General features: G+C 42.9%; 2 protein-coding genes and 3 pseudogenes across 2 annotated transcripts; 1 reads left to right on the top strand and 4 right to left on the bottom strand.

Moving 5' to 3' along the window:
• Window positions 1–146: 146 nt before the first annotated feature.
• On the bottom strand, window positions 147–4,625 carry LOC112880149 (annotated as a pseudogene).
• Window positions 3,608–8,015, bottom strand: LOC112882309 (annotated as a pseudogene).
• Window positions 8,016–11,248: 3,233 nt separating this feature from the next.
• Window positions 11,249–13,130, bottom strand: LOC112880148 (receptor like protein 22-like). The gene is given in 2 exon segments (XM_025944640.1): window positions 11,249–11,926; window positions 11,928–13,130. Coding segments are annotated over 2 exon segments (1,602 nt in total). The 5' UTR covers window positions 12,852–13,130.
• Window positions 13,131–15,413: 2,283 nt separating this feature from the next.
• On the top strand, window positions 15,414–16,295 carry LOC112879490 (low molecular mass early light-inducible protein HV60, chloroplastic-like). Its single transcript, XM_025943751.1, has one exon. The coding sequence runs from the start codon at window positions 15,556–15,558 to the stop codon at window positions 16,132–16,134; it is 579 nt and encodes a 192-aa protein (XP_025799536.1). The 5' UTR covers window positions 15,414–15,555; the 3' UTR covers window positions 16,135–16,295.
• Window positions 16,296–19,730: 3,435 nt separating this feature from the next.
• LOC112880145 overlaps window positions 19,731–27,619 on the bottom strand; it is a 34,824-nt pseudogene continuing 26,935 nt past the window's right edge.

Genomic DNA, 27,619 nt, shown 5'->3' with positions numbered 1-27,619 from the left:
TTATAACAACTCTCTTTCAGGATCATATATAAAGTTGACTGAACTAAGGAACCAACCTTATTACAGCTGAGTGGATTTAAGCTGTGTCATCAAACAAGTGCAACACAAACACACATGATGACTATTCATGTTAAAAACTTAAAGTACTAATACATGTGCTTGCCAAGCCATCCTTCTATATGGTAAAAGGATCTGAATATGATTGCCAATGCAAAACCCACGCCAAATCCCAAGCCATCAAAGAGGAGGAAAATGATGGCATCAAGTCTGTCCTGCCACAAAGTATTGGGTTCTGGAGCCGATATGCTTCGGGTGGTTGAATCTGGACCTAGATTGTCACATTGCTTAGAAAGCTGAATTCCACATAGGCCAGCATTGCCTTCAACCCAGCTGCTGGGAAATGACAAGAATTGGTTTCCCTGTGGTATTCTTCCTGTCAAGTTGTCGTACGAAAGGTTCAACCAGGAAAGAGAAGTTAGAGAGGTAAACTCCTGTGAAATTTCTCCGGAGAGAGAGAGTTGCAAGAGAGATCCATTGATTCCAGCCTCGTTAAGTTACCGAGTTGTGATGGAATTTTTCCTGTGAAGTTATTGTGCGACATGTCAAGTCCATAAAGTGAAACAAGCCTTCCAATGGAACCCGGAATGGAACCCTCAAATGAGTTGTTTGAGAAATCAATTACTTTGAAAGCAGTTTGGATTTTGTTGATACTTAAAGTGGCATCTTTGAATGTGACAATAACAGTATCTTGATAGACTCCTTTCCATGTTGAATTTGTATGATGCTCTAATATTTGCCCCACATCATTGCTGTTATTCATCATCTATTGCTCCCAAATTCTCAAACCATTCTGAATGCAACTCACTAGAGAAATGGTTGGAGTCCAAATCAACTATCTGTAAACTTGTGAAGTGTTGGTAGCCATCCTGAAGGTCCCTTATACTGCCGTGGAGTTGGTTAGATCTCAACACGAGAATTCGAAGCTTTGGAAGAGTACCCATCCATGATGGAAATGAATCCACAATCTGATTATTACCAACATCAAGAACCTCTAAATCCTGTCAATTCTCTAGAGATCTAGGTAGCGCACCTTCAATTTGATTTCCATTCAAATCAATTGTCTGAAGCTTACATCCTTCTCTAATATTTTCAGGCAGCACGCCATGTAACTTGTTTTCTCTTAACTTCAATATGCTCATCAGGTCAGCTTTTTCCATAAGACAGGATGGAATTGGTCCACTAAAGTAATTGTAAGCTAAGTCCACAAACTCAAGTTTGTTTAAACTACAAATTGAAAGTGGTATATGGCCACTTACTTTATTTTTTGAAAAATTTATGTAGATGGCATTTCTAAGATACATGCCAAAGTTAGGTTCAATGGAAGATAAGTTATTATTTGAGCAATCAAACATTGCCAGGTCTGATGAAGTTAATGGTACTGGTATGCTTCCTTGAAGTCTATTGAAACTTAGATCAAGAAAATATAAATGTTTCATCTGAACAATAGGAGACTTCTCTAATGTAGTAAACATGTTGTGGGAGAGGACCAAAACATAAAGGTGGTTCTCTATGAGTTTTATGTGTATATTTTCTCTATGAGTTTGTATATTAATGGTTCCTAGTGTACAAATTTTTTATTCCGGTTCTATAAAATTTTGCAAAAGGGTTCATGATTTGTTCTATGGAAATGTTTTCTATTTCCTTGAGTTCACATATTAGTTGTTTCTTGTGTACAAATTTTTTTCCTTATTATAAAATTTTACTACATGAATGTTCATGATTTGGTCCTTGAGAAGTCATAACAATCAAGCGTTAGATGTTTCAATTGGGTAAGACTGCTGAGCCAAGATAATCCCGTGTTCTCCGAATCTGATCCCATATGTTGTAGTACCAGGTTATCCCATAATGGAAGCTTAGATATCAAAGCGGGGAGTTTGTCATCAACGGCTATCGCGTTAAGGCCCAGTATCTTTAAAGACTCAAGATTGCTAAACGAGGTCGGCATGTCATAAGAGAAATTGGTCCCTGCTAGATTTAGTGTTTCCATATTATTTCCTACTTGAAAGTGTGTTAATCTCACAGAAAGCATGAGGTTATCGGACAAATCAAGCGTATTCAAATTTTTTAGCTGGAAGACTTTTGTTGGAAACTGTCTTTCAAACTTATTATTTAATATGTCTAAAATGATCAGGAAGATAGTTCAGAAAAGTACTCGGAGAGTTTGCCGGTAATCCAATTGTTTGCAAGGCTGATCACCGTAAGTGAGAGAAGCCTTAAGAATGAGTGGGCTAAGTCTTGGTAAAGCTTAATTAGTTAATCTAATTTCATATTACATATAAAATCGCTGTCTCTACTAATTTGAGACTGCAACTGTTGCTATGCTTTTCTATAAGTTTATTAAAATTGAAAATGGTTAGGTTTAGAATAATATTATAAATAATTACATTTTAGTCTGAAGAAAGTAATACATCTTAGAATAGAGGAAGTAACTAGTATCTTCGAGAATCTAGAAGGATATGAAAACAGTGATCGAGAGAAATATTAGCACTTTTGTGGTCCGCGGTGGAACAAGGTCGCCGGAGAACAAACGATCGAGAAGCCCGCCGGCGAGCGGAGCTTGTTGATCGTTGATCGACGCCACAGCCGTAGGTCTCTAGAAAATCTGATCTGACTCCCAGTCCGGTTCACTCATTACATTCGCTAAACAAAGCAAATTACCAATTAACACCTCGATTAAAATCTCATTTGCCACACGGCCACCCAGCCACTATAATAGACGCCTCCTCCTCCTTGGCTTGGCAGCTTCTTCTTCCTTGTCGCCACTCGCCACTGACGCTCGCAGCGCACACGTCCCCCGCGCGCTCCTGCGTGATCTGGAATCTTGCGCCACTTTTCTACATCCTGCGCGGCGCCTGGGCGTCCACGTCGACGTCGACGCCCTCGCCCAGCTCGCTGTGATCCTGCCTCGCTCCACGTCGCGCGCATGCACTAGATAGCTAGCCCTCGTACTCTCTCGCCGGCGTTTACGGCCGTGAATCTCCCGCCGACGTGGCCCCCGCTGTCGCCACCACCGCCCACCCCGTCACGGGCGAGCTAGCTTTCCCACGGTGGCGCGTAGAGCGAGTTGGACCCCGTGTCGTGTCCAATCATTTTCTACCTGTAACCCAGCGAGGTTCTGTACTGTCCTTGTACATCAATCAACTAGCTAGGAAAATTGAACATGTTATTCCAAAAATATTGCGGGCCTCTGATCCTACAAGGCTACAAGCTTCATTTCGTTTCGTCCACATTTTCGAAAATCCAAACAGAAAAAAATTCCAATTTTCACAGGAAATTCTTTGTGAGTTCTTGCGTTCCAAACTTGCATGTGGCAGCCATGTAAAGCTCGAATGAAAATTGCCTTCAACCTACCATATATATTGACATAACTTGATTACTTGAACTGAATATTCCTTTAGTTTCAAATGCAGCACTTGGTTTCTGTGAACAGGGCGACGGCAAATGCCTTGGAAATTGAACATTGGAGTTGGGAAGTTGGTGAATTATTTTTTTCACTTATAAACAACTCTATTTGAGGGTCATACATATATGAAATTATGAAATTGAGTGAAACCAACCTTATTACAGCTGAGTGGATTTAAGCTATCTCATCAAACGAGTACAACACAAACATACATGACTATCCTTGTTAAAAGCTTATATTACTAATACATATGCTTGTAAAGCCATCCTTCTATGTGGTAAAAGGATCTGAATAAAATTGACAATGCAAAATCCACGCCAAAGCCCAAGCCAACAATCAGGAAGAAAATGATGGCATCAAGTCTGTCCTGCCACAAAGTATTGGGCTCTGGAACCGATATGCTTCGGGTGGTTGAATCTGGACCTGGATTGTCACATTGCTTGTAAAGCTGAATTCCACATAGGCCAGCATTGCCTTCAAACGAGCTGCTGGGAAATGTCAAGAATTGATTTCCCTGTGGTATTCTTCCTGTCAAGTTGTTGTACGAAAGGTTCAACCAGGAAAGAGAAGTTAGAGAGGTAAACTCCTATGGAATTTCTCCGGAGAGAGAGTTGAAAGAGAGATCCATTGATTCCAGCCTCGTTAAGTTGTGAAGTTGTGATGGAATTTGTCCTGTGAAGTTATTGTGCGACATGTGAAGTCCGTGAAGTGAAACAAGCCATCCAATTGAACCCGGAATGGAACCCTCAAATGAGTTATTTGACAAATCAATGAGTTTGAAAGCAGTTGGGATTTTGGTGACACTTAAAGCGGCATCTTTGAGTGTGACAATAACAGTATCTTGATACACAAGTGATCTCCAAGTTGAATTTGTTTGATGCTCTAATATTTCCCCCACATCGTTGCTGTTATCCAACATTGCTCTCAAATTCTCAAACCATTCTGGATGCAAGTCACCAGAGAAATGGTTGGAGGCCAAATCAACTATTTGTAAACTTGTAAAGTGTTGGTAGCCATCGTGAAGACCCCTTATAGTGCCGTTGAGTTGGTTAGATCTCAACACGAGAATTCGAAGCTTTGGAAGTGTACCCAACCATGATGGAAATGAATCGACGATCTGATTATTACCAACATCAAGAACCTCCAAGTGGTATATGGCCATGATCTGAAGGTTGTTTAAACTACAAACTGAAAGTGGTATATGGCCACTCAATTTATTTTTTGACAAATTGATACTGAAGGCATTTCTAACATACCTGCCAACAAAGTTAGGTTCAATCGAAGAGAATTCATTATTTGAGTAATCCAAAATAATTAGTTCGGATGGAGTTGATGGTATCGGTATGCTTCCTTGAAGTCCATTAAAACTGAATTGTGGTAAACATGTTGTGTGAGAGGTTCAAACTAACAAGGGGGTTCTTCCATACCCAACTTGGTATGGCCCCTTCGATTTGGTTATTCGAAAGATCGAGACCTTGAATAGTGTCAATATATTCTAATGATGCCGGAAATTTTGTAATGTTGCAAGATGCGAGGTTTAGGTGCTGGATTTTAGGGATACGAGAGAATATCGTATCATCTTCTTTTTCAGTGAGCGATATCATATTGTTACCCAGGCTAAGATGGGTGAGATTTCTCAACCTCCAGATAGAGCCAAGTTCTATTGTGCCTGTCAATTTATTTGAGTCAAGATCGAGACTTTGAAGATTCGTAAGCTGAAAAAATAATTTGGGTATTGGGCCTGTCAATTGATTACTGCTTAAAACAATCTCCCGTAATGGTGAGGATAAAGGAGCAGGAATGTCTTCCAGCGAGCCAATAAGCTGATTATCAAATAAAAAAAGCACTTGCAGGGCTGGAAGAGCGAACAAGGACTTTGGAATTTTTCCTGCATGTAACGGTAGAAAACCAGTCAGAATGGTGCGTACTTTATTAATGCCTTTTTCCACAGAAGCGCCTGTGTGAACTTGAAACAAATTAGTATCTCTGTGACTCTGTCCATTGGAGCTAAATATATCAGCGCTCATCACCTTTTCGGAACAGACAAATTGATAATGCTTAAATCAATATATAACCCATCCATATTTCTTCAAAACAAAAACTGCCCAAATTTAAATTTGGACATGTTTATACCGTATAGTTTATTTGCTGTTTCTATATAATTGGTGTTCCAAAAAAAACTTGGCACTAAAAATCTCGGTTCTTAATTGAATCACAATAAATAAGATCCAAATAACTCAAAACATAGCATGACAGATAGATCACATTTTTAAAAAAAAATGGATGGCAGCTTCATATTTTTCTGATTTAAAATGAATTAGTTTTGAATTTTTAAATAGAACTATAATTTTTTATTTTTAGAAAATGAAAAACCACCTTTCAAACCACCAAAAAACTTAGTTGTATAGGTCAACAATCGCATGGTCTTTGGTGTTGGGTTTTGTAGTTTAGGGTAGAAACGTCCGTACTCCTACCTTATTCATGTGTTTTTCTAATCCCATTATTTGTTACCCTATTGACCCATTGTTTCAAACAAGCCTTGGGCCAGAGAAAGTGCAAACAACATTAATCCAATCTATTTTATATACATTTTACAATAAAAGTTTTGGTGCTACAAGTGATTATATATGCTAAGGTTGATTTCTCGTTGAGAGAACCTTTAATTGCCATGTAAAGCAGCTCAGAATATGAAAAGGTCTGTCCAAAATAATTAACATATTCCTTGTTATATTATGCAATCTACCCAATATTGTATAAATGTATCTAAAATATATCTAGGATGAGAGAGAGAGAGAGGCAAGATGGCTAAAAAAAACTAAAAAAATAATTGATATTAGTTATGGAAGACCCAAGTCGTGTGCTCAGGTTAAAGGCCTCGCACCATTGAAACTGCTAAACTATGGAAATTGGTCAAAGACTCAAAATGAACATAACATTATTTTTTCTTTCTCAACATTGCCAAAATTTAAAGCCTTTTTCTTGTTTCCTGAAGGTTGCTCTGTTGATTTCATAAGTTACTAAAATACGGGATTTCCTATTCACTTGAAGTCTGTTATCATTTTGTTAAAGGTATCTGCATGGCATGTCATAAACTAGGTGTAAGATCTATCTACAGTTGAAAAAAAAGAAAAAAAGGATATCTAAGAAGAAAGCAGTCGGGATATAGTCTAACCTCCTATGTGAGAAGACCAGACCACCAGCTTCTCAAGTTGGATCAAGTTCCCAATTGTTGAGGGTATTGGTCCAGAGAAATTGCAATCACAGATGCTTAAAAGGACCAACTTTGTAAGATTGCCTATCGACGATGGCATTCTCTCCTCCGAGAAGTCACAGTTCAAGAACTTCACATCGACCAATTTTGTAAGATTTTCAATTTGGTACGGTATTGGCATGGAGAAACCACAATCCACTATTGTCAAACTTTCCAGCCTTGTCAGTTTGCCGATCCAAGTGGGAATCGATTTAGAGAAGTCATAACCATCAAACAATAGGTGTGTCAATTGGGTAATATTGCTGATCCAAGATAATATCGGATTCTTCGTATCTGGTCCCATGAGTTGCAGGTCATCCAATAACGGAAGCTTAGATATCAAAGAGGGGAGTTCGTCATCAATGCCCATCATGTTAAGCCCCAATGTCTTTACATACTCAAGATTGCCAAACGAGGACGGCATGTCACAAGAGAAATTGGTCCCTGCTAGATTTAGTGTTTCCAAATTATTTCCAGCTCGGAAGTGTGTTAACCTCACAGAAGCATGGGGTTACCGGACAAATCAAGCGTCCTCAAACTTTTTAGCTGGAAGATTTTTGTTGGAAAATGCCCTTCAAACTTATTGTATCCCAAGTTGATCGTCGTAAGTGAGCGAAGCCTTGAGAATGAAGGGTGGATAGGACCTGATATATAACACTGAGACAAGCTAAGAACCTGTAGCTGGGGAACGGAGTCTGCTAAAACAGTGGACCAAGTCGATCCACTGCTAGATAAATTCACTCCATCAAGATAAAGCTCCCTCAGGTTGCTCATATTTTCCATGAAGGTTTTGAAACTTGGCCGCTCAAAATACAAATCATAATTTTCAGACAAGTCAAGGGTGACAAGGTTCTTGAGGCAGGCAATTCCAATTGGGATCTGACCCAAAAAATAGGTGCACGAGAGGTTGAGGTGGATGATATCCGTGAGCCGCTCGAACCCAGAAGCCGGGAGCGAGGCTCCCCTAAATTCATTGAATGCAAGGCTGAGGTTCCTGAGAGAGGTGAGGTTGAAGAGCGCAGGATCAAGCCGACTGCTCGTCAGGTCGAACTCACCGAGGTCAAGAGAAATGACTCTTCCGAAGGCCACGTCACAGGTGACGCCCTCCCAGTGGTGGCGGCAATCTGTTCCAGCTTGCCATGATGGTAGGCTGTCACCAATGAAGGAAGCTTTTAGCTGGAGGAGGGAAGAAGCCTGATCCGGCAGGCAAGGTGCTACGGTGCTAAGCTTGAGGAGGCATGCTATGAACAAGTGCATAAGGCTGTGGAGACGTTCCTTTGTGGGAGCCAATTGGCTACTGGTTTGCAGTTTCCAGCAAGTTACAATTTGTGTGACCCATTATATTATATAGGATAAATCTGGGTAGTGTAGATATTTCTATTCTCTGGTTGTTGTGAACCATGCATTCCGATCGCTGTCTGCTGACTCGAGAGGAAGACTAGTGAACCGGAGCCATAGAAATTCGCGTGGAAGTAGTATTGACCACAACTATAGTTAGGAATCTTTATCATTATTTTAAGGTAATGACTTTACTGCATCCAGCCGTAATTTTATTTGTTGGTACGCACGCTTTACATCCATTGGCTCACACCGGAGTGGGAGATTCTTGTCTCCTACGACAGCACACGCACGCGCAAGTAATTTTAAAACTTAAAAAAATTGTAGTTCGTGAACCGGCCATCAAATTCAAATTCTGATTGCACAACTATATTTCTTTCGAAAAGATCTTCAAAATAAGACGTCACTCGCATATGTTTCGATAATATTTTTGAAAGACACAAAAATTGCTTATATAGAATAGAAAATTACCAACATAAACTAGTAAAAATGATCAATTAATTTGCTAAAGTTGCCTATCACTTATAATGCAATAAAAATCAACCTACCCCAACAAAATTGTTGGGCATCATTCTCTAATCACACCATCCAATCTATCTTCTCAAAATCAATATCAATATTCACTTAATTGAACTTAGGTGAGTCAAGCAACATTTCGTAAAGCCATAAGGAATTTTTACAAAAGTCATAAGCAAATTATAATACACTAAAAGATATTTTCTCACATGAAAATTAATATAGAGGTATTATTGAAACGTAGTGGTGTGGGATCCTATTTTAAAGCTCTAATTGAAACGAGCGCAACTGTGTCATCAGATTTTGATTTGGACGCTCGATTTTGAAAGTATGATCTTTTCTGTGTTTGAAATTGTGTGCATGCACATGCATATCCGTTCTCTTTCTTCTTCTCACATACGCATGCACGTATTGATATCATCCGTCCTTTTTCTTTTCTCTCTCCATCCCTCTCATGCATGTAGATATCTAGTGTGTTTGCCCCGTGCTGGTTTGCTCTATATAAAAAAAGACGGCCGAATCAACGGTTATAATACGGCCGCCGTAAATTAGCAACATGTAATGAATTATATTGTATAACAAAGAAAATAATATATTTTAAAGTAATTTTAAGATAAATCTTTATATATGATTGATTAAATTATCAAACTAAATATTCCAAAAGTTATTAATAGTTAGATTTTTCAATGGGTTTATTGGAATCTTGTTCAAAACACCATCTTTTGTAGGCTGGGAGAGTAATACTTAACTGAAACTTGAAATGGTAAAAAAATAAAGGAACAGATGGATTGCAGGATGAGAAGGGTACTCAGTAGTCGACCTCACTGCACCGTACGTGATACAGGTAGGCGTCATCTCCAGAGTTGGGCAGAGGGTGGTAAAAGATTCTAAATTTTAGTTTAGATAATCTAAGGGCCGAGCCCTAAAAGAATCAGACTCTAATTTTATTTAATTATATGCTAAATATATATAAAAATCAAGTTGGATTGCGTTACCATCTCCGGTTGGGCTGCAGCGTTGCACTCGAGCGGAAGGTCACGAAGGTTTGGTGATTGATTGCGAAAGATGTGTGGTGCGTGGACTCGCACGAGTCAAGACTCGGGACCTCCGCCGTGTGCGACCGGGCGACCCTACCTCCGTCGTTATCATGCAGTTAAGTTGGCCAATCGAGAGGGTTCCCTGGTGCGTACGCAACAGTATCAGTCAACCACTTAATCGGGTCGGTCAAAGCTAGCTGTCAGTGAGAAGTGACTACTGACTGTGTTGTTCGGAACAAAAGACTACCGAAAATTATTCGGTTGCACATGAAAAACTTCGAGATTAGGATCTCACCCAAACCAGTATATTTGGTGTCTAGGGAAGAATTTCTAAAACGTTAATTTGCTCAGATCTTCAGACTCCTGCACAAGCATAGTGTCAGTATGCCTCATGGTGAGTTGGTGACAGAGAATTATTCGTATAGCTGGTTGGTTCTAGGGAGAATAACAATGCTTCTAATTAGTTACCACGAATTACTGAAACACCCTTCTTGGACGAGCCAACTACTGCGACCTCGGCTTCAATGCAACACTTGGTTTCGGCAAGTTCTCTTTCCAGATTAGCCCGTGCGGCGTACATTCAATTGGGGGATCTCGTCGTCAGTTAAATTCAGAATAAACAAAGAAATACCCAGTATCATGTTGGAATAAGATATTGGATAATACAATGCAATTGGCGGGTAGTTTTTACTTTGTAGAAACACAATTAGGGTAGTTTTTGTTGACTATAATATTTTGTTGACAACTTTTTTTAAAGCTTTGATTGACAAGTTTCTTTAGACACGAATATTTTATTTTTTTTATTGGCGAGCCCGCAGTTTGCACCAATTGATTGTCTCAGGAAACAGGCCCACCAAGTGAACCCGTTTTCACACAGTCACAATTCGAAAGGACGTGCCAGTTGAAACCGGTTAACAAAATGGCCAGAACAAACTTGGCCTGTTACAATTTGGTCAGGAAATTTATTATTTACAACAAGTCTTAGCGGGCTATAGGATTTAGCCACAGGGTCCTCGAAACGCTATTAGCGCCACTAGTGCTATTTTGTACTGCAGTGGTCATAGCGGCAGCTCCGCGAAACCACTGTAGCGCCGCTATAGCACCTCTATAGCCCGCTATTTAAAATATTGCAGGCCTCCGATCCTACAAGCTTCATTTCATCCCCGTTTTCGGAAATCCAAACAGGAAAAAGTTCAATTTTCACTGGAAAATCTATGCGAGTTCTTGCGTTCCAAACTGGCAGCCATGTAAAGCTGGAATGAAAATTTTCCTCAGCCTGCCATATTGAAATAACTTGATTACTTGAACTGAATGCTCCCTTAGTTTTAAATGCAACACTTGATTTTGATGACATAGCCCTTAGACACGTCCTTCAAATCCTAATGCTCCAGCTGTTTCGTAAAAAAAAAAAGAAATCCTCCAGCGACATGAACTTCTTTGAAATCCTGCCTTGGAAATAGAGCATTGGAGTTGTGGAGTTGGAAAAATAATTTTTCACTTATAACAACTCTCTTTCAGGATCATATATAAAGTTGACTAAACTAAGGAACCAACCTTATCACAGCTGAGTGGATTTAAGCTGTGTCATCAAATAAGTGCAAGACAAACACACATGATGACTATTCATGTTAAAAACTTAAAGTACTAATACATGTGCTTGCCAAGCCATCCTTCTATATGGTAAAAGGATCTGAATATGATTGCCAATGCAAAACCCACGCCAAATCCCAAGCCATCAAAGAGGAAGAAAATGATGGCATCAAGTCTGTCCTGCCATAAAGTATTGGGTTCTGGAGCCGATATGCTTCGGGTGGTTGAATCTGGACCTGGATTGTCACATTGCTTAGAAAGCTGAATTCCACATAGGCCAGCATTGCCTTCAAACAAGCTGCTGGGAAATGACAAGAATTGGTTTCCCTGTGGTATTCTTCCTGTCAAGTTGTTGTACGAAAGGTTCAACCATGAAAGAGAAGTTAGAGAGGTAAACTCCTGTAGAATTTCTCCGGAGAGAGAGTTGCAAGAGAGATCCATTGATTCCAGCCTCGTTATGTTACCAAGTTCTGATGGAATTATTCCTGTGAAGTTACTGTGCGACATGTCAAGTCCATGAAGTGAAACAAGCCTTCCAATGGAACCCGGAATGGAACCCTCAAATGAGTTGTTTGAGAAATCAATTACTTTGAAAGCAGTTTGGATTTTGTTGATACTTAAAGCGGCATCTTTGAATGTGACAATAACAGTATCTTGATAGACTCCTTTCCATGTTGAATTTGTATGATGCTCTAATATTTGCCCCACATCGTTGCTGTTATTCATCATCTATTGCTCCCAAATTCTCAAACCATTCTGAATGCAACTCACCAGAGAAATGGTTGGAGGCCAAATCAACTATCTGTAAACTTGTGAAGTGTTGGTAGCCATCCTGAAGGTCCCTTATACTGCCATGGAGTTGGTTAGATCTCAACACGAGAATTCGAAGCTTTGGAAGAGTACCCATCCATGATGGAAATGAATCCACAATCTGATTATTACCAACATCAAGAACCTCTAAATCCTGGCAATTCTCTAGAGATCTAGGTAGCGCACCTTCAATTTGATTTCCATTCAAATCAATTGTCTGAAGCTTACATCCTTCTCTAATATTTTCAGGTAGAACGCCATGTAACTTGTTTTCTCTTAACCTCAATATGCTCATCAGGTCAGCTTTTTCCATAAGACAGGATGGAATTGGTCCACTAAAGTAATTGTAAACTAAGTCCACAAACTCAAGTTTGTTTAAACTACAAATTGAAAGTGGTATATGGCCACTTACTTTATTTTTTGAAAAATTTATGTAGATGGCATTTCTAAGATACATGCCAAAGTTAGGTTCAATGGAAGATAAGTTATTATTTGAGCAATCAAACATTGCTAGATCTGATGAAGTTAATGGTACTGGTATGCTTCCTTGAAGTCTATTAAAACTTAGATCAAGAAAATATATATGTTTCATCTGAACAATAGGAGACTTCTCTAATGTAATAAACATGTTGTGGGAGAGGACCAAAACATAAAGGTGGTTCTCCCATACCCAACTTGGTATGGCCCCTTCGATTTGGTTATTCGAAAGGTTGAGACCTCGAATAGTGTCAAGATATTTTAATGATGCTGGAAATTTTGTAAGGTTGCAAGATGCGAGGTGTAGGTGCTGGATTTTAAGGGAATGAGAGAATATCGTATCACCTTCTTTTTCAATGAGCGATATCATATTATCACTTAGGCTAAGATAGGTGAGATTTCTCAACCTCCAGATAGAGCCAAGTTCTATTGTGCCTGTCAATTTATTTGATTCAAGACCAAGAACCCGAAGATTCGTAAGCTGAAAAAATGATTTGGGTATTGGGCCTGTGATTTGATTATTTCTTAAAAGAATAGCCCTCAATGGTGAGGATAAAGGAGCAGGAATGTCTTCCAGTGAGCCAACTAGCTGATTCTCAACCAGAAGAAGACGTTGCAGGACTGGAAGAGCGAACAAAGACTTCGGAATTTTTCCTGCGTGTAAAGGTAGAGTACCAGTTAGATTGCTGCAGATTTTTTCAATGTCTATCGTATACTCCCCCATATAAGTTAATTTTACATGAGAATTCCTGTTTAAATACGCATGTTGCCATGTTGGCAAGTAGATGCACCCTCTTTTTTGCCTACAATCTTCACGGATACTCTGCTCCGCATAGTCGTAGGAGATGCCCGCACCTCCCAATTGTGATCAAGTAAAAGACAGTAGCTATCTAGCGCGGCCAGCCTGATAAAAGGCCTAACACATCAGCCAGCGTGGCCAACAAAAGCTAGCGCTTCAGAGGCCCACTACCTCAGTCCAATTAGTTTTGCAGTCCATGAAAGATGCTTGCTTAGAGCAGGTACAATTGTTTGGTCCGTTAACAACAAAACTTAGATCACATAGCAAGATTGATTACACAAACTAGCTTTTTCCTTTCTTTTTTTATCTATCTACTATTTATACTCATTTCTCTATTTTCTTTATTATGTTTTAAATTTCATTGTTTCCTATTAATATTCTATTTTATTTTTTATTTAAAGTTCGTATCTTCTACTTTGTTTTGTATTCCTGAGATGTTCCATGATTTATTTTGGATTTTTCCCATTAAAGCAAATTAGATTGTTCTATCATTCTCTGGAATGCTCATTTTATGTTCCGTAATGTACAACTTTTGTTATGTGTGTATAATAACATTTTGTTCTATGAGTGCTCATAATTAGTTTTATGTGTATATTTTCTCTATGAGTTTGTATATTGATGGTTCCTAGTGTACAAATTTTTTATTCCGGTTCTATAAAATTTTTCAAAAGGGTTCATGATTTGTTCTATGGATATGTTTTCTATTTCCTTGAGTTCACATATTAACTGTATCTTGTGTACAAATTTTTTTCCTTATTATAAAATTTTATTACATGAATGTTCATGATTTGGTCCTTGAGAAGTCATAACAATCAAGCGTTAGATGTTTCAATTGGGTAAGACTGCTGAGCCAAGATAATCCCGTGTTCTCCGAATCTGATCCCATATGTTGTAGTACCAGGTCATCCAATAATGGAAGCTTAGATATCAAAGCGGGGAGTTTGTCATCAACGGCTATCGTGTTAAGGCCCAGTATCTTTAAAAACTCAAGATTGCTAAACGAGGTCGGCATGTCATAAGAGAAATTGGTCCCCGCTAGATTTAGTGTTTCCATATTATTTCCTACTTGAAAGTGTGTTAATCTCACAGAAAGCATGAGGTTATCGGACAAATCAAGCGTACTCAAATTTTTTAGCTGGAAGACTTTTGTTGGAAAATGCCTTTCAAACTTATTATTTAATATGTCTAAAATGATCAGGAAGATAGTTCAGAAAAGTACTCGGAGAGTTTGCCGGTAATCCAATTGTTTGCAAGGCTGATCACCGTAAGTGAGAGAAGCCTTAAGAATGAGTGGGCTAAGTCTAGGTAAAGCTTAATTAGTTAATCTAATTTCATATTACATATAAAATCGCTGTCTCTACTAATTTGAGACTGCAACTGTTGCTATGCTTTTCTATAAGTTTATTAAAATTGAAAATGGTTAGGTTTAGAATAATATTATAAATAATTACTTTTAGTCTGAAGAAAGTAATACATCTTGGAATAGAGGAAGTAGCTAGTATCTTCGAGAATCTAGAAGGATATGTTTTTGATCGAGAGAAACATTAGCACTTTTGTGGTCCGCGGTGGAACAAGGTCGCCGGAGAACAAACGAGAAGCCCGCCGGCGAGCGGAGCTTGTTGATCGTTGATCGACGCCACAGCCGTAGGTCTCTAGAAAATCTGATCTAACTTCCAGTCCGGTTCACTCATTACATTCGCTAAACAAAGCAAATTACCAATTAACACCTCGATTAAAATCGCATTTGCCACACGGCCACCCAGCCACTATAATAGACGCCTCCTCCTCCTTGGCTTGGCAGCTTCTTCTTCCTTGTCGCCACTCGCCACTGACGCTCGCAGCGCACACGTCCCCCGCGCGCTCCTGCGTGGTTCTGGAATCTTGCGCCACTTTTCTACATCCTGCGCGGCGGCCTGGGCGTCCACGTCGACGTCGACGCCCTCGCCCAGCTCGCTGTGATCCTGCCTCGCTCCACGTCGCGCGCATGTACTAGATAGCTAGCCGTCGTACTCTCTCGCCGGCGTTTACGGCCGTGAATCTCCCGCCGACGTGGCCCCCGCTGTCGCCACGACCGCCCACCCCGTCACGGGCGAGCTAGCTTTCCCAGCTCCGCCTATAAAGCTGGCCGCCACGGGCGAGCAAGTCGCAAGCAACCATCCACAGCAAGAGAAGAGGAGCAAGCAGCGACAAAGCGATCGACACCCGTGTCCCGCAGCAAGCTACTTCCTGGTCCCCTTCACCGCCGCCCACAACAACTTCAACGGCAGCCACGGTGATGGCCTCCATGGGCTCCCTCGCCTTCACCATAGCCGGCGCGCATGCTGGCGTACTCCCCGTCCGCGTCCCGGCGGCCGCCCTCGCGCCGCGGCGACGCGCCCTGGTCGTCAGGGCCCAGGCCGGGGACACTGAGCCAAGGGAGGAGACGAGCGCGGCGTCCTCCTCCGCTCCTCCGAGCACCCCATTGGCGGAGCCCGCCACGCCGACGCCGAAGCCCAAGGCGGCGAGCCCCGGGCTGTGGGACGCGCTGGCGTTCAGCGGGCCGGCCCCCGAGCGCATCAACGGGCGCCTCGCCATGGTGGGCTTCGTGTCCGCGCTCGCCGTGGAGGCGTCCCGCGGCGGGGGCCTCCTCTCGCAGGCGGGCAGCGGGTCCGGGCTGGCCTGGTTCGCGGCCACGGCCGCCGTGCTCTCCGTGGCGTCGCTGGTGCCGGTCCTCAGGGGGGAGAGCGCCGAGGGCCGCGGCGGCGGCGTCATGAGCGCCGACGCCGAGCTCTGGAACGGCCGCTTCGCCATGCTCGGGCTCGTCGCGCTCGCCGTCACCGAGTACATCACCGACGCGCCCTTCGTCAACGTGTAGATGCCCACGGTCGCGCGTAGAGCGAGTTGGACCCCGTGTCGTGTCCAACCATTTTCTACCTGTAACCCAGTGAGGTTCTGTAATGTCCTTGTACATCAATCAACTAGCTAGGAAAATTTAACATGTTATTCCAAAAATATTGCGGGCCTCTCATCCTACAAGGCTACAAGCTTCATTTCGTTTCGTCCACGTTTTCGGAAATCCAAACAGAAAAAAATTCCAATTTTCACCAGAAATTCTCTGTGAGTTCTTGCGTTCCAAACTTGCATGTGGCAGCCATGTAAAGCTCGAATGAAAATTGCCTTCAACCTGCCATATATATTGACATAACTTGATTACTTGAACTGAATATTCCCTTAGTTTCAAATGCAGCACTTGGTTTTTGTGAACAGGGCGACGGCAAATGCCTTGGAAATTGAACATTGGAGTTGGGAAGTTGGTGAATTATTTTTTTCACTTATAAACAACTCTATTTGAGGATCGTATATGAAATTATGAAATTGAGTGAAACCAACCTTATTACAGCTGAGTGGATTTAAGCTGTCTCATCAAACGAGTACAACACAAACATACATGACTATCCTTGTTAAAAACTTATATTACTAATACATATGCTTGTAAAGCCATCCTTCTATGTGGTTGTTGTCGGTCAAAACCCGCCGGCGAGCAGTGACAGGCAACACGAGGAGCCGGGAGGCTTCCGGGACTGCTGGTGGGTCCCGATCCCTCGGTCAACGGCCCAATAATCCGGCACACGCCCTGGCTTGGAATCGCTAGGCGTGCCACCTGACCCTGCACTTGATCAGGAAGGTGTAATGTATTAAATTCCTGTATGCACAGACACTTGTAAAGGTTAGTCCGAGCTGTGATCGGCTCATCACCTCCTCCCCGGTATCGACTGTGAAGAGCCGATTGCATCAATACCGGATCGGATCTTTGGAACAGGCAATATATATATATATATATATATATATATATATATATATATATATATATATACTTGACAACAAAATAAATCTTGCTTTATAAATATCAATCTAATCCAACCTACGATAACTAAGCCCTCACTGCACGATCGGAACGTCCTACACGTGATTGAGCCTAACAAATACCCAAAAGTATCGGAACAATCAACCTAAACAAAGATCCAAAAACCAGCCGAAGAGCCGATTCCTGAAGCAATCTCTTTTCGAGCCGCGATTCGATACTAATCATACTGCCGGAACCTTCAACTCGTTTGCAAGGCCTAATCATGCACATATTGAGCTAAATCTCTAATAAATAGAAACTAGTCATAACAGATTGGATCTACTGATAAGGATAAAGCAAGACGTGACCATCGCGTCCAGGATCGGACGCGATGACCACCAAACACTCATGAGCAATAGACAAAGCATGATCGGAATACGAAGAAAATAATGTTACTCTATGCGTGAATAAATACAAGTGTTTGCAGAGGTAGCAAAGGTTCCAAACTGAGAGTCATTATTACAAACCAGTTTAAAAGTTTAAGTTCACCGCAGCGGAATTTAAAATACGATAACTATACCCGTTGCCAGTATGGATATCACGCTAAGCCATGGCATGACATCACTCGTTATGGTCAGTGTTGGCCGGGGATGGGTCCCACTCCACGGACCAACCATCAGGCAAAGCATAGGGCCAAAGCATGGGAAGAGTAGGGTCTTCAGAGACATTACCTGAAATAAAAACATATTGCAAGGCTGAGTACTCTAATACTCAGCAAGGCTTACCCAGAGTTGGGTATACTTAGCCCATAACGAGACCATGAAGGCTTTAATAGGGTTTTGGGTTTGGTTTCAGCTGAAAAGCAACAAAGAGTAGGTCCTTACTTTCATATTTTAGCTTTTAGATTCTAGTTCCTTTAACCATTCTAGGTGAGCACCTGTAACTACTCAAGCAAGGTAGAGTCTTTTTAAACATACACCAGTATTACTTATCAACAACATTACTCTTGTTACTCTATGTGGCAAAAGAGCTAAGCAGTCTCAATCTTCATGAGAAACGGACGATTCTGAATCGAATTTTCAACCCTTACAATGTAAACCTAACTCACACGCTTGGAACACCAACAGGTCGTTCCGAAGCAACCTTTTGCCTTTCATTCCGGATCGTGGAACAAAGCCACCACAAGCGACTGTTAGACCATACGCACATCCAATGTGCAGGACATACGTCTGTAGCGCGACTACATGACCGTATTCCCGTCTGCTCTGCAGAACGCACTCCCACAATCGGTGCGTGTAAACATAAAATAAAAGTCGAGTGGTGGGGGACAAGTCCACTTGCCGGGCCGATTGGTTACTAGGCTTACCGCTTACCATATTTCACGGCATGTGGCTAGTACTTTCAATCGCTTAACTGCCACTACCATACACTGCGACCTTAACCAAATTTATCAACACAGACGGGGTATCCTTTCTTTCCAAGATACTACACATAACCCCATCCGTCATCCTTATAGTGATTGTAGAATTGTAATCAATCAATTCATATATCGCGCGAGTGACAGGAAATCACTCGACTTCTACCGGTCCTATTAGCATAGCACTAGTTGGACTCAGTTTCTAATATTCAGTACATTGGTTCCTAGGAAGATGCATCTACGGTTTCCAGATAACTCCTAAGAACTTAATGCACAAGTATATAATTACATAAAGGTAAATTGTAGTATAAATAAGATACTGGGTTTATGTCCGGGGCTTGCCTTCACTAGCAGGGCTGGGGTTAGAGGTGTTAATAAATTCTTCCGAACTCGGGTTCGGGGCCTTAGTGATTTCTCCGCTGATGTTCCCGGCGTCTTCAGAGACTTCCACCTCGGGTTCCGGGAGAATCTGATAATTACCGTCGGCGAGAAATGTCGAGTCTACATGTGATGGAAAAGATGCAGTTTAGAAAATGCATAGATTGTTACTCTACTTCACGATAAAGTTGCAATCCAACGAACTGAACATTACATACTAGCAAACAACACAATTTCCCTTACTGTGCAGTCATTTATCGAGTATTAACCTATTTATTTAGTTACATTAAGTAACATGGGTGGTAATCCTAAATATTTCGCTAACTGTATGAGGTAGCATGTTTGGTTATTTTCAATAATTAAGTTAACTATATTTAATACCTTTATTTATTTAACCTAGCTAATTATCAGTAATAACCCTAGGTTATTATTTAATATGGATCTATTTGTCAAGTTCCATTTATTTCTAGTTGTTCTATACTTGATCATGGGTTGAGAATTTGGGCGCATGCTATTTTACTCAAGAATAACACCTTAAAATATTTTCATAATTTTCTATGGATAAAAACTAGTATAAATGAATTATCTTTCAAACAAACCAAAAATTCATAACTTGGAGTATGGCCTACTATTAATCCTAAAATTTTTACTATGGATTACACATATAAAAAGGAAGTTATGGTATAAATTTCAAATATAAAAACTAACAAAAACATCCTTAATTAAAATCTAAGCATTTTATCAACATATAACAAAGGTACTCAAATTTTTAAGCAAATAAGCAGTAAAGCACTCAAGATTTTTACACAGAGCTATACATAGCACATACAATCTAAGCTCCAAAATTCAACTACAACACATGCACATAACATGAGATACAATAAAACATTCATTTCCTAGTATTTAATCTACACCAGAAAATATACACATATAGCTCAAGCTTACTATACAAAAGTAGTCGAATTTAACATAAGGATTCCAACAAAACTGATTTGGAATTTTTCTGAATTTTCTACAATTTTCTACACATTTTTGAAGTTCACAGCTTTGAATTGGGGGAGGGCTCTGGAAATTTACAAGGACACCCTTAGAACTTTTGAAATCTTTGCACATAGGCCCTTGGCTCGTCGGGGAAGAAGGGCAGGGGTGGTGCTGGCCAAAATCCGGCGAGGGAAACGACGGGGGTTGGAGGAGAAGGGGTCAGCAAGCACCAGGGGGTCAAGGCGCACCTTCTGGAGGTCTTGGGAACGGGAGAGGATGATCGGAGGGGGTGTTCCCACGGTGGCCGAGGCGGCGGCGGAGGGGCGCTCATCGGCGAGGGGGTTCCCGGTGAGGAGAAGGGCTAAGCTTGGGCTTGACAGCTGCAGCAGGACAAGGGGAAGCTATTGGAGTAGTCGAATTGGATGGAGGAGGGGCGGAGGTAAGAGCTCGACGGTGGACAGGAGCTTACCGGCGAAGGGGAGAACGGCGGCGAGGTAGCTCCGGTGTAGGTCTGGCCACGGGGAGTGGTTTGGAAGCTTCAGTGGAGCGAGGGCAAACTTCCTAGGGGGTTACGGTGGTGCGGGGAGGATTGGAGTGGGCGGCCCACGGCGAATAGGAGGGCGCCGGAGTTGGAGGAGATGGCGGCGGTGGTGCTCAGGGTTCCGGCAATTAGAGAGCAGAAACGGGAATGGAATGGGAAGAGAGGGAATTAATGCTGCTCTTGAACCAGAAGAGATGAGGCGAGGGGGCGTGCACAGGCAGTGCCACGGCGGCGGCGAGATGGCCGCGGCAGAGCCGCGGGACGGCGTGGCGCGCACGCGAGAGGGCCAGGGAGGGGGAGCTAGAGCGGCGCTCGGGTTGGGGGAGACGCGTGGAGTAGCTAGGAGCTGGAGGTGGCGCCGGGGAGCGGCTGAGGCTCAGCACATGGCCGGGGAAGCGGCGCTGACACCGGCGGCAGAGGAGCAGCGGACGAAGCAGAGGAGTTGCCAGAGGAGGAAGAAGAGAGAGGGAGGTTTGAGGGGCGTTATTGGAATTAGCAAAAACCTCAGGGACTTCACTATAAATAGAATTTTTCCTACTAATCTAGAGCTCTAATGAGGAAAAGGTCAAAATAGAAGTTGTAGAACTTTTCAAATCCTATAACTTTGCTTTAGGGCTCAAGTTCAGAAACCTAAAGCATAATGTTTTATTTTACCATTTTTCACTCAATTTAAACTTTACATAAGTTTTGTCCTAGTAGTGTAAATTTTATGGACTCTTGGGCTTAGTTGCAAGCATTAATGGCTGGTCATGATTACTTTTCCCCTTTTACATTTTGACCCTTGGTAATTTTTGGATATTACTTTTATTTTTCAATTAAGTTACATAAAAGGACTTGTACTTTCAAATATTTATACAAATACCCTTATTTACATATCCTAACTTAGTTTTCACACAATTTAATCCATACCAAAACATTCTTCCCATTGGCTTGCTCTATTTGACACCTAGGGTGTCAGCTTCCCCCCTTAGTTGCTTTTTGGTCTCTCTTTTGCACTACCTTACTTACTCACCTTTTCCCCCAGTGTCTGAACCTTTCAGAACTCCTTGCATTTGACCTCTTTTTTTTCTTATTTTGCCAGAACATCATCGGCTTCGTAGACCTGGTCCCCGAATTCCGTTGATTCGCATCCTTGCACATAACTCCAGCGCCGCCTTGTTTAAGCTCATTAGTCATATCGGCTTATAGCCTGATGGATGACATCGGCTTTACTACTCGTCGGTCCACATGCTTGGGAAGTATTTCTTAAGGTGTTGACCGTTGACTACCACTGGAAACTTGACGCCATCCAATTCTTCAAGCATGTATGCATTCCCAGGTAGGACCTGGTCAACCCTGTACGGCCCATGCCAATGTGGGGACCACTTGCCGTATGCGGCGTCCTTAGTTCCCAACGGTAGTACTGCTTCCCAGACCAGGTCTCCTACTTGAAATTCCTTTGGTTTGACCTTCTTATTATACGCACAGGCTACTTTGGCTTTATTTTCTTTGATCTTTTCTAGCGACCAAAGCCTGAGTTCAGTGAGGTCCTCAACATTGTCACTCATCAGAGTAGCATACTCTTCAGCTGTTAAGTCATTCTGGAACTCTACACGCCTTGACCCGGCCGTAATTTCCCATGGTAACACAGCTTCCTGCCTGTAGACCAAGTGATAAGGGGAAGTTTTCGTCGCCCCATGACAAGATATACGGTATGCCCACAATGCCTCTGACAAGACCTCATGCCAGCGTCTAGGGTACTCGTCAATCTTTCTCTTGATCAACTTGATAAGGCTCTGATTGGACGCTTCAGCTTGTCCATTTGCCTGAGCATAATATGGAGATGATCTGATCAGCTTGATACCCATATCGGCGGCAAACTTCTTGAATTCCTCTGAAATAAAAACCGAACCACCATCTGTTGTAATGGTCTGAAGAATACCAAATCTATGAATGACTTGTTCCTTGACAAACTGGATAGCATCTCTAGATGCCACCGATTTCATCGGAACCGCTTCTACCCATTTGGTGAAGTAATCTGCGATAGCCAAAATAAACTGATGACCTTTGCTAGATGGAGGATTAATTTTGCCGATCATGTCCATGCCCCAGCCTCTGAACGGCCATGGTTTAATAATGGGGTTCATCACGGATGTTGGTACCATCTGAATCTTCCCGAACCTCTGATATGCTTGACACCCTTTATAATACTTAAAACAATCCTCAAGCATGGTGGGCCAATAGTACCCTGATCGCCTAATCAGCCATTTCATTTTGTGAGCCAATTGATGAGTCCCACACGTTCCTTCATGGACTTCGTGTAAGAGCAGATTGGACTCAACCGGCCCCAAGCATTTAAGCAACAACCCCTCCAAGGTCCTGTAAAACATGTCATCCCCTATCAGGACATACCTCATGGCTTTATATTGTATCCTCTTGGGTGCCCCCCGAGCCGAATCCTTCAAGTAATTGAAGATATCGGCTCTCCAATCTCCCTGGTCCAGTAGGTGTACCTGGTGATTAGATCCGTCGGTTTGTACACAGAAGCCAATTGCCCTAGATCATTGGCCTCTGTATTCCGAGTCCTAGGGATCCAATAAAAATTTATGTACCTGAACTGGGCCATTAGTTCCTGGCATTGCACCCACAATGGAAATAGTAGCTCGCTTTCACACCTGTACTCCTCCGTGAGTTGAGAGATTACCAATTTTGAATCCCCGAAGACTTCTACCACTTCAGCTCCGGCCTCAAGAAGCAACTCCATACCTTTATGCACCACTTCATACTCTGCAAGATTGTTAGTGCAAGTGGTAGGCAATCTGATTGAGAAAGAATATGTGGCCCCCCGAGGCGATACTAGTAGGATACCGATGCCACATCCGTCTGCACAAACTGATCCATCGAAGTACATAGCCCAAGCTCGTACAGAAAGCGTCGCTATGTTGGTATTGACCCTCTCGGCAATAAGATCCGCTAACGCTTGCCCTTTAACTGCTTTTGCAGGTTGATATCGGATATCGAACTCTGATAATGCAAACATCCATTTTTCCAATCGGCCTTTCAACACAGGAGCCGACAGCATGTGCTTTATAACGTCCGATTTGCAGATGATGATTACCTCAGCCGATAACAGGATGTGACGAAGCTTAGTGCACGTAAAAAATAAACAAAGGCATAACTTCTCCATATCGGGATACCTTGTTTCTGCATCCAGCATCCTTCTGCTGAGGTAGAATACCACCCTCTCCTTGTTATCATACAATTGCACTACCACTGAAGCAATAGAGGTGTCACCGACTAACAAATATATGTAAAATGGCCTAGCTTGTTGTGGTGGAACCAATACAGACGGTCTCGATAAATACTCTTTAATTTCTTCGAATGCCCGTTGCTGTTCTGCCCCCCAGCGGAATTCTTCGTTGGCCTTGATTTTCACTAACTCCATAAAAGGTTCAATCCGTCCAGAAAGATTGGAAATAAACCTCCCGACGAAGTTAATCTTGCCAATAAGTTGCTGAAGCTCCCTCTTGGTAGTGGGCGGCACCATGGTGCGCACGGCTTCCTGACTTTTTAGGCCGATCTCGATTCCTCTTTCGTGAACCAAAAAACCCAAAAACTGCCCAGCCGACACGCCAAAAGCGCACTTCTTTGGGTTCATCCTGAGCCCGAACCTTCTAGTTCGCTCCAGAACCTATCGTAAATCACCCAGATGTCCGTCGACTGATGCTGACTTTACTACAACATCGTCAATGTAAATTTCCACCAAATTGCCGATCAGATCATGGAAAATGTGATTCATGGCACGCTGATATGTAGCACCAGCATTTTTCAGACCGAAGGTCATAACCACGTACTCGGACAGGCCTACTGCCCCAGGCACTCTGAATGCAGTTTTGTGTATATCTTCGGGAGCCATGAAAATTTGGTTGTAACCAGCATTACCATCCATGAAACTCAAAATTTTATGACCGGCGGCCGCATTGATCAACGTCTCTGCAACAGGCACTGGGTATTCATCTTTCGGAGTGGCCCTATTGAGATCTCTGAACTCTACGCAAACCCGCCATCGGCCATCCTTCTTCTGTACGGGTACAACACTTGAGATCCATTCTCCATACCTGCAAGTCCTGATGAATACAGCTTCTAACATCTTCTCTACTTCTTTTTTTACTTCAACCAGGACATCGGCTTTCATCTGATGAGCTCGCTGTTGGAACGGTCGAAATCCACTTTTGAGAGGGAGCCGATGTTCAACTATGTTCCTATCCGGCCCAGGCATCTCTGTATAATCCCAGGCGAAACAATTGGCATATTCCTTTAATAAAGTTATCATCGGCTCTTGCAGGGATGGATGCAACTTCTTACTAACAAATGTTGGTCGCGGCTTATCCCCAGGACCAATATCTACTTCTTCGAGTTCGTCAGCCGACGTGAAACCATATCCTAGTTTCCCATCCTCTGTTAGATCGATGCTGTATATAGGAAAAGAAGTTTGTAAAAAGAACTTTGGTCGATCGTCAAGATCGGCCGCTCCATGTACCCCATCATCTCTTAAGTTTTTGCAAAAGGAATAAGGCCGGCTGTCAGCGCAGGCCACCCCATGATGACCATGACTATGCAAGAAACTTGACATCAAAAATCTATCTTTCATTTTTTGGGGCCGATTGCAAGAATCGGCCTCCATAGGTACGCCGTGATGACTTGTTTCATGTGACTCTTTTACTCTGTAAGGCCGGTGGATAAGACCAGCCTCACCCCGTTTTTTATAGCCTCAATGCGATCACACCCTTCTAAGCTCATCCTTGAAATCGGCTCTTGATCTTCCGCATCCTAGATGCTCATGGCAGCATGCGAAATTTCAATTGAATCGTCCGCCTGAACCACCTCCACCTCGTCTCCGTCCCACTGGATCAAACACTGATGCATTGTGGAGGGGATGCAACAGTTAGTGTGAATCCAATCCCTGCCAAGTAAGACATTGTAGGTACTTTTGCTGTTAATGACGAAGAACGAGGGCAGGACAGTCTTATTTCCAATAGTGAGATCCACACTGAGGACGCCCTGAGCTTCTGAAGTCTGCCCATTAAAGTCACTTAGCGTGACATTAGTCTTAATCAGGTCTCCGATGGACCGCCCCAAACGGTGTAATACCGAATATGGCATGATGTTGACTACTGCCCCTGTATCCACCAACGTCTTATTAATAGGCTGACCATTTATGTACCCTTTAAGATACAAGGCCTTCAGATGCTTATAATTCTTGGCTTGTGGCTTCTCAAATATCACCGGCCGGGGTCCCAAATCAAGCTGGGCTATTGATGACTCCTCGTGGGCCCGAGCGTGAAATTCTGCAGGGAGCACAAAGACCATGTGCGCATCAGCCAATACCTTCTTATCGGCTCTTGCTGATTTGGGTCGCCACTCCTTTCTAGAAGGGCGTGACTCTTTTTTCTGCACATGCTTGACCTGTTCTGCCGAATCTGGTCGCGCTTTTCTCAATGACTCGATGTATTTGGCCTCGGCTTCCTCTAGGCTGCGCAGCCGCTGAACCCTGCGCTTCTGAGAACGATTGAGTCCATCAGGGCACCAACGTGGACGATGATACCTATCCTCCTCTTCATAAGAGTTCTCTTCCCTTCGTGCTGATCGAACCCATTCTTGTCGGGTTGGAACAGGCCCTAACCGTCGGAAAACCGAGACCCCCCTTGCGTCTGGCTTCATAGGTCCACACTCTGGGCAATCCCTAATAGTAGGCAGCCGGCTCATACCAGAATCCCAACAATACCTGAAAAACGGGCAGTGCCAATGATCACGGGCGTCTTCATGCTTCCTCAAGCACTTTCCAATGCGATGCTCATATTCTTCCTCCTGGGATTCCCACTGAAGACGCTGCTGGTATTGGTATTCATATTTCCTGAGAAGATAAGAAGAAGTTGGCCGTTGATTCCTCACATACCTTACTTGTTCTTCTGTGACATACCCTTTCCACCATGTTTACACCAGGGAAAGGCTGAGTGTCAACCTTCATGGCGGTCTGGCCTAAGATCAATCGGCCTTGCTCAATAGCCGATTGGATTTGCCAACGGAGCTCCTTGCAGTCGCTTGTGCTGTGGGTAAAGGAGTCATGCCACTTACAATATGATCTTCCTTTCAACTCCTGCGCCGTGGGAGGCTTGTATCTCTCTGGAAGCTTCAACTATTTTTCTTTTAACAATAGGTCGAAAATTTGTTCGACTTTACCCACGTCGAAGTCAAACCCCTTTGCAGGCACAATTTGCTTCACCCACTCGCAGGGCACAGGATTTGCGCCGCGAGTCCATTCTGCGACTGATACTTCTAGCTCTTCCCCGGAATCTTCGGCCTCCTCTGCATCAACCACCGCCACTTGACGCTTGAATTTTTCTTGATACAGCTCAGGATGACGCTGCTCATGCGTCGTCAGCTTCTGGACCAGATGTGCCAAAGAGGTAAATTCCAATTAAAAAGCCAGGTCCCTGATCGGCTTCAATAGTCCCAATGATGCCAATTCGACTGCTTCTTTTTCTAAAATCCGTGTTGAGTAGCATCTGTTCTTCACCTCCCTGAAGCGTCGGACGAATTCTGCCACGGTCTCTCCATGCTTCTATCGTACCTGCGCCAAAATGGCAATTCCTGCTTCTGCAGCTTCTGAATGATGCTGAATGTGGAATTGTTCTTCCAGCTGCTTCCAGGTACGGATAGAGTCAGGACCTAATGACGTATACCATCCAAAGGCTGGTCCTGTGAGCGATTGCGAGAAAAACCTTACTCGCAACGGGTCTGATAAGGAGATCATCCCCAACTGTGCCAAGTATCGGCTCACGTGTTCAATAGAACTGGATCCTTCTGATCCACTGAATTTGGTAAACTCAGGAAGACGATACTTGGGCGGCAGTGGGATTAGATCGTAATCGCTTGGATACAGCTTAGTATAGCCGATCGCTCTCCTCTTTGGTAATATGCCAAACTGATCTCTCAGAATGGTGCTGATTTGCTCCGCTGTTTGTAATCCTGGGGCCGAGTGTGCACTGTTGTGGCTTGGCCGGGTAGCATAAGCTGCTAACCATGCTTGTTTATCTATGTCCGCTCCGGGAGTCCCTCCAACTACTCTCTGTACCGGATTATTGCTGTCCGGTATATAAGCACACATGTAGCCATGTGGGATCTCTCTAGGTGGCTCGCTAAAGAATTGGTGATCCATA

This window comes from Panicum hallii, chromosome 2, assembly GCF_002211085.1.
Source record: "Panicum hallii strain FIL2 chromosome 2, PHallii_v3.1, whole genome shotgun sequence".
Classification (NCBI taxonomy): domain Eukaryota; kingdom Viridiplantae; phylum Streptophyta; class Magnoliopsida; order Poales; family Poaceae; genus Panicum; species Panicum hallii.
This window is presented reverse-complemented; position numbering and strand designations above follow the sequence as displayed.